Source organism: Fundulus heteroclitus, chromosome 21 (genome assembly GCF_011125445.2).
Source record: "Fundulus heteroclitus isolate FHET01 chromosome 21, MU-UCD_Fhet_4.1, whole genome shotgun sequence".
Taxonomy (NCBI): Eukaryota; Metazoa; Chordata; class Actinopteri; order Cyprinodontiformes; family Fundulidae; genus Fundulus; species Fundulus heteroclitus.
Genome location: NC_046381.1, coordinates 11255832 through 11267977, shown reverse-complemented (window position 1 = coordinate 11267977; position 12146 = coordinate 11255832). Strand labels below are relative to the sequence as shown.

At 45.7% G+C, this 12146-nt stretch overlaps 1 protein-coding gene across 1 annotated transcript; it reads right to left on the bottom strand.

Annotated features, from left to right (window-relative positions):
• Positions 1 to 2272: 2272 nt before the first annotated feature.
• On the bottom strand, positions 2273 to 11944 carry shha (sonic hedgehog signaling molecule a). The gene is made up of 3 exons (XM_012853159.3): positions 11082 to 11944; positions 7783 to 8044; positions 2273 to 4041 (listed from the first exon to the last, which is right to left on the bottom strand). Exons 1-3 carry the CDS (start codon positions 11382 to 11384, stop codon positions 3371 to 3373), a joined length of 1236 nt encoding a protein of 411 aa, XP_012708613.2. The 5' UTR covers positions 11385 to 11944; the 3' UTR covers positions 2273 to 3370.
• Positions 11945 to 12146: the final 202 nt, after the last annotated feature.

The following is a 12146-nucleotide window of genomic DNA, read 5'->3' as shown; positions in this document are numbered from 1 at the left end:
GGATTTGCCAAAGTATGTTTATTCGGGGAGAAATGGAGTTTTATTCCACATGAATGTCTGGGAGTCCTCTCAATTACCACTGTCGTTACGACATGACAGAGCTGATGAGAGTTTCTGCAGCTGCATTGTGGCTGACAAGAGGAGCCCTGCAGCAGATAGCGAGGGGAGCACAGAGGGTCTCCAACCTTGATTTGTTTCAGACAGGAAGAAGGCGCTAAAGATGGTCAGAGACCCCTCAGAGCCTCTCCCTGAACCTTTCCCGCTTGCTGCCACGAGGCAAAGGATACGGCAACATCAGAGGCAGAACCACCAGACTGCTACACAGTTTTCAGACTCTTAAAATGATGCACCTAATACTTTGGTGGTTATTGTATTTTGATCTGCTTTGTCTTTTGACATATTTTTCTTTTTTAAGATAATCTGTTGAACGATCCCAAATAAATGGTTGGTATTTTCTTGTAAAGGGGCAATGAATTGATTGGATTTGAAGTATTTAAAAAAAAGACCTTGTAAATGATTAATTTACATGATCCATCCATGCATCCTAACGGGTCCAGGAGGGAAACCCTATAATCCCCTTAGGAGGCACCCTAATCAGAAGCCAGAACCACCGTAACTCTCTTTTTGATGGGTGGGTCCAGCAACCCTTGCAGAGAAAGACCCTGTTTGCTGCTTGCATCCAGGATCTGGTTCTTTTGGTGAAGACCCAGCAGCTGATAAAGTTGGAACTTCACTCTTGGCTCAGCTCTTTCTTCACTACATCGACTTTTACCTCTCACCTGAAAAGAACTGGATTCCTGCCTTCGGATCGGGGAATCTGTCCCGATCAAGCAGAGTAGTTCAAGAAGCGTCTTGTTCATGAGTGATGGCAGGATGGACTGGGGTCTCCTCCACAGTGTTGCTGTGGTCCGTCTCAGAGAAGAAAGAGTTGATGGGGGGGAGCAGATCTCCTGATTTACCACTCTTTCTCTGTTCTGACCTTTATCTACGATCATCAGGAAGGGATGGACCAAGACAAGAAACCCTGGAATAATCTTCCATGACAAGGTGGAGTGACTCAGGCTTGGAAGCCCGGAGAAGAGCTATTGCTCCACCACATTGAAAAAAAGTTGTATTTTAGGTGGTCTAGTCCGGATCCTCCCTGGATGCCTCCCTTTGGAGGTTTGGAAACCCAGAACCGACCGAATGGACTATACTTCCCTTTTAGCCTACAGACAATGGATAGATTTTTTTTCCCCACACACCACAGCGAGCTGATTTCTACAGATGAAGTCCCGATGCATCTATTTATCTGCAGCTCCGTCCTGCCGTCAGCCGTGTAGAAGGTGCCGAGGTACCGACGTCTCCTCAGCGTGAGGCAGAGGCCCACAGACCTGGAGGAAGTAGTACACCGTTTTTTGTTTTTCTTTGCCAGTCTCATGCTTAGAGAAGATGACATTCAAGCAACAAGAATTAATTGCGTTAAGAGTCCTAAACTCAGATCAGTTCTGTCATGCAAATGTGTCCAGATAAAGCAGTTAGGTCTGTCCCCTTTGGACTAATTCAAGTCATTTTCCAATCAGCAGTACCCCTGTTCAACCACATGGTGTCACCATTGCACCGACCAAAGAACCTTACAAGCGACAGCAACAGAGAGCGCTGGATTCAAATGTAGGCAATTACCCCCCCCCCCCCCCCCCCCCCCCGAAAAAAAGAAAAAAAAAAGAAAGAAAAAGACTCTCCGTTAAGCGCTGAACGCGCACTATAAATCTGTATGAATTATAGCGGATTACAGAGATTTGCTCCAAGTGAGGCTGTGCTTTGGTGGACTATACGCGTTTCCCCGCAGCCCGTTTGACCCGAAGCAGCCCGGCTCCCGGTGGCACAACAAACACGCTCCTGTTTCATTTGTCTGCACGTTTGGGAACTTATTTGCAGAGGGCAGAGCTCGTTAAATTTGACATGGGCTCTCAAAATTTCACAAGCATGCAAAAGGAAGTTCAAAGCGCAATATTCGGCTTTCTTTCTTTCTTTCTTTCTTTCTTTCTTTCTTTTTTTGTTCTTGAGAGCGCTGCGTCAAATAAAGTAACGCATGAAGACGTCTCTCCAAACAGGCCGAGATAACCCAATTAATCTGCAAACCGACTGGTTCTTGTCCATTATTGCCACCCAGTTTGCACGAAAAAGGCAAAATATAAGAAGTAAAGCGGATGTTTTTTTTTTTTTACCAGTTTCGAAAAAAATGTGGAGCTTTCTCTCCACCTCCGTTGTTGCTCATTTAGACAAAGACAACTGCAAGTTTGAAGATTTGCTTTATCTCATTTCGTAATAAACATATAAATAATAAACTCTAGACATTTTTTGACACATCGCCCTGTTATGAAAGTTAACTGGTATGGTAGAGACTATCCAGACATGTGCATCTGCCGCAGGTCATTTTCTATATATAGAAAACTATGTCCCTATTACAAAATATGAAAAGGAAAAAATAATAATAACATTTTAGTACATTTACAGGAGTTACTTATTAATTTATTTAACGAAGCTGTTTCAGTACTACTTTAACTGTCACTGAACTGTCAAAATCTGCATTTTTTTTCCATTGACATTTTCTTTTCATCTGAAGAAAACAAAAAATTGAAACTAACACACGCACACAAAAAAGCAGAAAATGCAGACATGACACCAAAAATTATAAAAGAAAAACAAATAGCAGTACAAGATTTCCAATACTTTCCAAGCTACTGTAGTTTTTTTTTTAAATTAAAATATATTCTCATATCTTACACTATTTCAAAAAACGAAATGTGATTCGGCAGCAAATCTAATTTACATTTCTGTGTATAAAAATATAATTTATGGAACCCCGCGAAGTTTGTTCTGTACCCCCAAAATATAACAGTCAGTCGCACATGTGTAGTGATCTTCTTCTCTGTCCAGTTTTTTTTTTATTATTAATTTTTGTCTCTTTTTTTTTGTTGTTTTTCTCCTTTTTTAATGTTTTTTTTCTTTTTCTTTTTTTTTTGCAGTTGCGATATACAAAAATAGATTATGCACAATTTGCTGCTCGCATCGTTTCACAATCCATTCCTGTGACAGCAGCAGCAGAGTTCACATGAGAATAAATTATTCAAAGAGGATTTTTTTTTTTTTAAGGCTCCGTTCATTCTTTGAAAGGGGACGCATCTTGGAAAAGTCACTGAAATAAATATCCCAACTTCGCTGGGGCCTCTGTCGTCTCTTTGTTCGTTTTTCTCTCTCTCTCTCTCTCTCTCTTTTTCTTTTAAGATCATTATTATTATTTAATATGTCGTTCTACTAGATAGTTCGAGGGTCCTACTTGAGTCTGGTTCTGTTCCTGCGGGTTGGGGAGGAGGAGGGGGGGAAGTTTTCAGCTTGGGTATGCTGACATCCCCAGTGGGTGCATCGAGTGGTCGTCCAAGAGCCACGTCCCCAGCTGGTACAGCAGTTTGGAGTACCAGTGCACCCCCTCGCTGTGCGTGCTGACCCGAGGCCCGGAGCTGAACAGCGACGTGGACACCCAGTGGGCGATCCGCACGGGCGCCAGGGCCCAGTGCGCCAGCTGGTGGTCCTCGATCACCGCGTAACAGGACGCCAGGACCTGGTCCACCACCACGGTCCCCTGCGCCGTGACGGGCGCGTAGGAGCCCTGGTGCTGCTGCGTGTAAATCCGTTTCACGCTCACGGCCACGAGCGGACGCGGCTCCCCGTCGTAGACGAACACCTTGTGTCCGGGTCGCACGTCGCCGGCGAACACCGCCGAGCGCGTGGAGTTGCCGCGGCTGACGAAGAGGAGGTGCGCGGCGGTGAGGGTGATCTTCTGGCCCGCCTCGGTCTCGATCACGTAGAAGGTCCTCCTGGTGGCGGAGTCTCGGTCCAGGAACATGATGAAGTCGGTGTAGACCGGGTTCCCGTCGCCGTCCGCCGCCAGGACCTTGTCGCCCGTCCGGAGGTCTCTGACCGCCTTCTCGCTGCCGTCCAGCAGGGTGACAGTGGAGGAGCCCGGGAAGCAGCCGCCCGACTTGGCTGCCACTGAGTTTTCTGTTGGAATAAAAGTTTATGTTAAAGTTCGACCAAATACACCCCCCACAAAAAAAAAAAAATCTCTCATTTGTTTTATGCCCCGTTTTCTCCTTCATGCCAGATTTTTCCTTAAATCTGACAGATTCTGTGAAACCAGGAAAGTTACAGTAACTTTACTGTAAAAACAACAACAAAAAACATTTTCTTCCCAATTGTTTTCAGCCTCCACTCATCTTGATGGATCCATACAGGCATTTTTTCCTGTTTAGGTTGTGTCCTTTCGTTTGCTCTGTGCCAGATGTGTTTGAGTTTGACCTGAAACGTGAATTTTTTCTGCAAAATTAGAAACCTTTAAGTCGTATTGTTGCCTCCATCATTAAAAAAAAACCCACAGAAGGAGGCCTTTCTCTTAATGTTTCTCAGCTTTCAAGGACCTTCTTGGGCCCATACCTGTTCTGCATATAGATGCTTCTTCGTGCAAAATACATCTTAGACTAAACCTTATTCCCCAACTCATCCAATAACCATAATTTAGTTTTGCATGCGTTTTGCATGTAGGCGCCCTTTTGGGTCTTGCATGCTAGACGCACATCGTCTTGGTATAAAAGCTGAAGGTTTTCATGATATTAGAAAACTTGAAGCAGTGATACGGCCAGCCTTCACACGTCTTTGTGTCTCCTTCGGGCCAGATGTGTATTGGCCCGAAACGTGACATTGTTTGAGATATTTGAAAACCCGCTCATGTAAATAGCCGTCATTCAAAGCCACTAATTCCTCTTGAATTTAAGTCAGCCTTCACACGTCTCGCCGTTCCTCTATGCATTTCGCGTATTGATGCCCCGCAGGCTCCTTGATGCTAGATGTGTATTAGCTTGGCCTGTAAAAAACCTAAAAGTCTGGGCTCATCTACCCTTAATTAAAAAAAAGGAGGGGAGGGGGGGAGCCCAATAAAGAACACGGCATTGTTATTCTAAATCAGCTTGGTGGACGGAGCTGCTCTCTGTGAAGAACACTCACGCCTTTCCCAGCTTCTCTCCCCATATTTACTCAGGTGCAGAAACCTCCATGTGACAATTCACACAAATAGGCGACTCACAACTACTATTTACCCAGTGGAGCCACTTTTCCAAGCCTCTCGAGTTGTAGATTTGAATTTAAATGAGTGGCCCCGGACTCTTAAATGCTTGCTGTTGGGCAACATCAATGCGCGCCCCCTCCGCCACCACCCTGTCTACCACCTCTCCTTGCTTTGTTGTCAGTCTTGATGACAATAATTTTGGCCTTGGTCGAAGCTCTTCGCATACCAGTTTCAAGGATCACGCAGAAAAAAAAAGAAAGAAAAAAAAAAAGAAAAGAAGAAGAAGAAGAAGAAGGGAGGTTTTCCTACTTAGAATTTTGGGGGCTTTTAATCTTCTTTTAGGGTTCCCGAGCATGAAATGAGGTGACAACTGCAAACCAGATTTGGCCAACATTGTTCGGCCAAATCCTTTCTGTAAAGTCGCCTGACCCCTGATGACACGTCGGCCCGCCGCGTACTGTGATCTCAGAACGCGTGAGGGGAATGAGAAGTGAGGGATTTATCAATAAAGTGTGGGCTGAGGGAAGCGCAATGGTTCATCTGTCAGTGGGAAGGAGGAACTTAAGTGTCATGCAGTTAAGGCCTGGATTATTTTTTTTTTTTTTATCTAACACAAAGCTGAATATAAGAGACATTTCATAAGTGATAATGAGATTTTCCATCATGATTTAAAAAAAAATATCTATATATTATGGATTGATCTGTTTTTGCATCGTTTTCTTATAGATTTTGCTTTTCTGGGTCAAAGCCAGCAGCCTTGTTGAGACTGCAGTGTGTGGTTCCCACTAGGAGACGGTGTGGGGCAATGTAAGATCAAGGAATGAGCTGCATGAAAAATGTTCACATATGCCACATGGCTGATAGGCTCTCATACATCACTGCTGGAAGTATTCTGCCTCGTCACCAGTGGCGATGCCAGGGAGGGGCCCATAACTTCTCCGGCCATTAACCGGCAAACGTTTTAAAACGGAAGACACATTTATTTATCTGCAACCTTTTATGTGTTGCACCTGACTGGCTACAGTGCTGTTGTTTTTTTAACTCCACTCATTTGCTTTTCTCAGCTTCCCACAAATTTCTGTAGGAGCCGTTTCGAAAACCATCATTTTATTTTTTCCAGTGCCTAACACCGCATAAAATGTCACAAATCAAAGCCTGGGTTTTCTAATCGGTCATAACTGTAAGCATGTTTATGTCCAGCTTTGCTCTGTCCTTACACTGAGATTTTTATGCTGCTCTCAATCTAAAATGGTCTTGGTGCCAAAAAAGTATTAAAAATGCATTGAGTCCCAGAAACGGAACAAGGATTTCATATATCTCAGATTTTAAAGATTTTCAAGAGCAAATGTTTGCAGAACAGAGTTCAGATTAGTAGTTTAACTTTTTTTTTTCAAGATTTCAGAATTTAGTCAAGATTTGTTAAAAACACCGCTAAAATAGCTCCTGAATAATACTAATCAGAGTCTCAACTCAGATCAGCAGCTGGCCTCGTTGCACAATCATATTTTTTTTACACTCCCCACTGATTGGACAACACAATAAACTGCAGAAAACCAGTGCGATCCCAAATGACTCAAAACCTTTGTTTCACTTTTGTTGCCCCCTGACAGAGTTGCACCCCGGGCTGTGAGCCAGATCGCCCATATACAAAAACCCCAGGATGTCTATAAATGTGCTGCAGCCACACCTCTACAGCTCTGGAGTGGTGGACATCGACTCCATCTCCACCAGCCTACTTACATGGTATAGGGTTTAATGGTGCGTTTGATTTGTCTCAGAAGTCAGACCCAAGTTCAGCACCCTCCAGTTGCAAATCGGAAATCCAGCCTTGGTGGTTGTTGTGTTGATAACTACTCCCAGCAAGACCAGCAGACAACGACATGTTTTTCTATTTCTGTAGAGTTTGGACTGAGATGCCCGACATCCAAAATGTCGGTGAATGGTTCATGCCTTTCACCGTTATAAATGTGCGGCAGCCTCACTGAAGTCGGAGAAAGTTGCCCACCTTTAAATTTTCCTGCTGGGAATCCAGACTTCAATAAGTTAATGTTGCATTTCTGACTCAGAAGCAGAGAATCCAACTTCTGAGCACGGAGACAACACGCCACAGATGTGCCACCCTGGGTTCATTGGTGGTCCCCCATCTGGCCACCTTCTTTGAGGGCCTTTTAGGATCTTTACATACACCCAGTGTTAACCAGCAGGACACCTTTAAACAACAAATCTGCGACTTTTATCTGTCGTCAGCTCCCCTCACTATTCTTCGCAGGGCCGTCTTGTGAGTAAGTCAGAGATCTCCCGAGCTCTGATCTGTTTTTGAGGATCCATTTTCTTATTTGATCCAACAGCCAGCACCACAGGGTGCACCCCACAGCTCCCGCCTTAAATGCAGTGGATTCAACAGAGGCAGTGGCGACCCTATGAATAGCCTCCCACCCCAACTCCGGTGGCCAGTCAATCTTAAATGGTTATTTCAGATGAACGTGAGTGGAAGTCAATATTCAGTGTTTATATATGACCATCTAACTAACTTTTAGAGCAACTTTTGAATGCTCACTCCCCCACACTCTTATATATTAAAAGTGTATAGTAAAAGTCATGCAATTCTATTATGACTTTAGTTTTTTGTGCCATTTAATGATCACTTTCTTGCAAGACGTTGTAGAGAAGCCCCTGCTTACCTGCTTTAACAGAGCAGTGGATGTGAGCCTTCGACTCATAGTAGACCCAGTCGAATCCGGCTTCCACGGCAAGCCTGGACAGGGTGCCGTATTTGCTCTTGTCTCTATCCGAGGTGGTGATGTCAACGGCCCTGCCCTCGTAGTGCAGGGACTCGTCAAAGTGGTGCCCGTCCTCGTCCCAGCCCTCCGTGACCCGGAGCTTCACCCCGGGCCACTGGTTCATCACGGAGATGGCCAGCGAGTTCAGCTTGTCTTTGCACCTCTGCGGGAAAGCAGACGTCAGGTAAATCATCTGAAACCGACGCAGGTCATTCGAATGTGGTGAAAGGAGGCCATTCTTTGTCATGCTGTTTCACCAGAATAATGCTTCCACACTTTCTCCATCATACACCGGTTTGCTTTTTCCTACAGTAGCAGTGAAAGATGGAACATTTGGACCCAGTTAAGCGTCTCCATTCGCCCCTGAATCCACGGATTCTCTCAGCTGTGCTGAAACGCTGCAGCTCTGGATCCTGAGCTTGCATTTCTCAGTGTGAGCAGCAGCGTCAGAGGGCACAGCTCGGGTAAGAAAGCTGCTCATGAAATATGGATAAAGCACTGCATTCGCTTCACTGGCCCTATATCATATGGGTCTTTGGTTTCTGGAAGGTGCGCGGAACGTCACTCCCCCTTTCCTATCAAAAAAAAGGGGCCATCTGAACAATATTATTACATTATAAATGCACAAGTTAATGTTTGTTTGCTTTCGATCAATAATTGATTCTGGAGGTGATATGAAGTTGATCTTTCTGTAGAATGTGTGTGTTTGTGTGTGTGTGTGTGTGTGTGTGTGTGTGTGTGTGTGTGTGTGTGTGTGCACTCAGTGAAGATGCTTGGCCCTCTCCAGGACAACTATTCTCAATATGTCAAATAAAACATCACAAAGAGTCCTTTCAGACACAGGGTGGGGGGAAACTTTCCTTATTCCTCCTCTGTAAAGTCCTGGAAAACGTGACCTGCCTCCTTAAGTGGAGGTGTTATTAGTTTGCTGACTGACAGACCCGTAAAATATCAGAGGAGCCTTATTGTTATGGACAGCGCAAGATTTTCGAGGCTTCACACTGAATTTCACTTTATTCTGTGTTATATAGGAGCGACTCACTTGCAGGATGTGATTAATAAAAACCGTTTAACAGTGGTGGTGATGGTGTGTGTGTGTTTGTGGGGGGGGGGGCAGCAGAGTGGGGATTGTCGGAGTCAAGAGCCGTAAAGGCTTGAACCCTGTTTATTAATTCATCAGGTCGTGTGCCGCAAATCAAGCCAAATTCTGCTCAACCACCATGCATGAAGCAGAGCCCAGCGGGGAGCCTTGCAACCCTGCGCTCCTGCGCTCCTGCGCTCCGGAGGGGTGAGTTGTTCAGCAGCCCGCCTCTTAATCTATTTTCACAAATGATTTGGTTAGAGGAAACACTTATCAGCTACCTGTCAGTGCAAACAAGCCCGAGAGCGCAACTCACTTACACAGACAGTCACACCGCATAAATATACACATTAACAGCGGTTTAATCCACCAACCAGAGTTAAGTCAAAATAGGAAGCCGAATCAAAGAGACAGATTAACTTGTTAAGTTGGGAAAATAGCAGACAGTCCACAGAGAATGATCGGGACGCACTTTCTTGTTTCTTACAAGACATTTGTGTATCACCGACAAAGCTGCCAGACTCGGAACTTTCCTGGGAGGGGGTTGGACCACCTTCCCCTTGCGGTTCTATTTCGGTCCTGGCTGGACTTCAGTGAACTGATTTATTCATTTTGATACAGCACAGATATCTCAGAGCTACTGATTACGCCTTTAGCGCGGAATACATAGTTTCTAACCCGTAAGGCAGCAGAGAGAAACTGCGGTTTCGTGCGTAAAGTTGTGTGCGTCAAGGCGCGCACACCTACGGAACAAAGTAAACAAAGCTGGTAAATCGCCATGCATAAGGCTTGTGCCACCTGCAGCCACTATCCCTCTGTAAGGGGTTACGTGCCTCCATCCTACAGCTTCACGTGATGTAAATGGGAAAAGACGATCTGTTACTTGGACTCTAAAGAGGACCAAACAGTTTAACGTGTGCTCTAAGTCAAATTGAGGACGCCTTGGAACTTTTCAAAATAAGACACGGGTGCAACACGCACCGCAACAAAAGACCACCATATTGCATAAATATACGACACATTTACACTTCTGGTAGTGTTTACTGCCTTTCCATCCACGCGTGTTTAAATCTATTCCAGAAACAACACTCGGATTCTTTCAGAATGTCCTTTTCTATTGAAGATGGAGACAAACAACCTCCAAGTTCATCCTCATGGTTCGACTCTGGAAATAAGACATCCTCCCAGGCCTGTAATTTCATAATCCCCATCTTTTGGGAATTTACAGGTATCTGATAGAAAGAACGAGAGAGGGGGGACATGTGGGGAAGGCTGAGACCGCACGCACGCAGTGAATATTTCATCGGCGCTCATACATGGTGCAAGGAGCGAGTTCAGGGACTCCAGCGCGCCACCGTCGCCACCATCACTACCGCCGTCGCATTTTTGTTCTCACTGAGCCGATATCAGCTCAAAGGCGCCTGTTGTGTGGTTTTATAATTCACCATGCTCTTGTAGAGCTGAAAGTAAGACGAAAAGCGGCATGCTGCAGACCTGGAGACGGGAATCGCAGTAGGATCTGCCGTCATTCGTGCAAAAAAAAATAAAAAAACGAGAAAAAAAAAAAACGCGCAACCGGTCCACGTCCGATCCCCACCCTTTAAGAAATGCAACATCTTTCTCTGCACCCGCTGTGCGCCTTACGCGAAAGCTAAATAACACAATCCAGTTGTGGGAAGCGTCTGAAGCGCATCACCCAGAGGACACAACAATCTCCTTTATCCAGTAACATAAAGAGTCACTGAATGTATCTGAGTGAGGCTCGATCTGAGAGTCTCATTGAGATACAAATATAGATATGAGGAGATGAGAGGTGGCGGTGGTGGGGCATTAATATTTCAAATCCACTGTCACAATAATGAAGGCCGAGTGTCCTGACTGTCCGCCTGCACATCACTCCTCCAGCTGGATTTCTATAGCAGAAAGTCCCAGGCTGGCGCATCAGAGTGCATCCGGATTTATAGTGAAGTTAAAAGGCTCAGTGTGAAGAGTTCAGACTTCACCTAACGTGCGCAATCAGCCTGACAGGGAGGCTGTTGCAGTGCGCGGCGATGGTGGTGGTGGAGGAGGAGGAGGAGGAGGAGGAAGAAGAAAATAAAAAATAATTCAGTGCGCTTACCTGAGTCATCATCCTGTCGGCTCCTGTGTTCTCCTCATCCTTGAAGATGATGTCTGTGTTATAATTGGGAGTGAGCTCTTTAAAGCGCTCGGAGTTCCGTGTGATCTTGCCCTCGTATCTGCCGCTCGCCCCCAGGGTCTTCTCCGCCACGTTGGGGATGAACTGCTTGTACGCCAGAGGTGTCAGTTTCTTGGGGTGTCTCCTCCTGCCGTAGCCCCTGCCCGGTCCGCATCCCACCGCGGAGGACACCAAGGACAAGCAGATGAGAGCGACAGAAGCGATTCTGGTCCAGCGCTGATGCATGTTCAAAATAAAAAAAATAAAAAAAGATCTAAAAAAAAAAAAAGAAAAGAAAAGAAAAAAAACGAATCACCGCTGCTGCTGCTGCTGCTGTCTTGTCTCAGCCGCCGATGTCCTTGTCTCCTCTCTTCTCCTTCTTTTTCCGCCTGCGTCTCTTGGTCTCTTACCGCGGCAGGTGCGGGAATGAGCGCCTCAGACTGATGGTAATAACGGGGCACATCGAAAGAGGATAAAAAAAAAAGAAAAGTAGCGAGAGAATTAAAAGCCACGGGATCTCTGGTTAAAACTGCAGCCGCTTGTGTGAGCCGGGCGCTTTTACTGCTTTGTATTATAGCAACGATCTATAGCAGGGGTGGGACTTAATTGGCTCGCCTAACCCTCCTGATGTTATCCCACTGAAAAAAAGGAAAAAACAATCTGAAAAAAAAAAAAAGGATTTCTCCCACCTTACGGGTAGTCTCCCCTTCATGGACGACGCGGGCTCCTCCTCCATGGGAAAACATCAATTATGAACCAAAGCGTCTCCAACCCTCCCGCTTTCCAGCTTTTCCACAGCAGAGGGAGAAACTTGCAAAGTGCAGGAGATCTGAAATCAGTGCAAGTTGTCCACCCCCCCACCCACCCACCTTACCCCCACCCCTCCCGTGTGCGCCGGGGCAACTCTCCGCATGGAGACACTCGCGGACGCGCAGTGCGCATACCTGTGTTGGATGACTTGGCAGTGATCCGTGTCCAGCGTGAAAGACGTTCAAAAAAGACACGAAG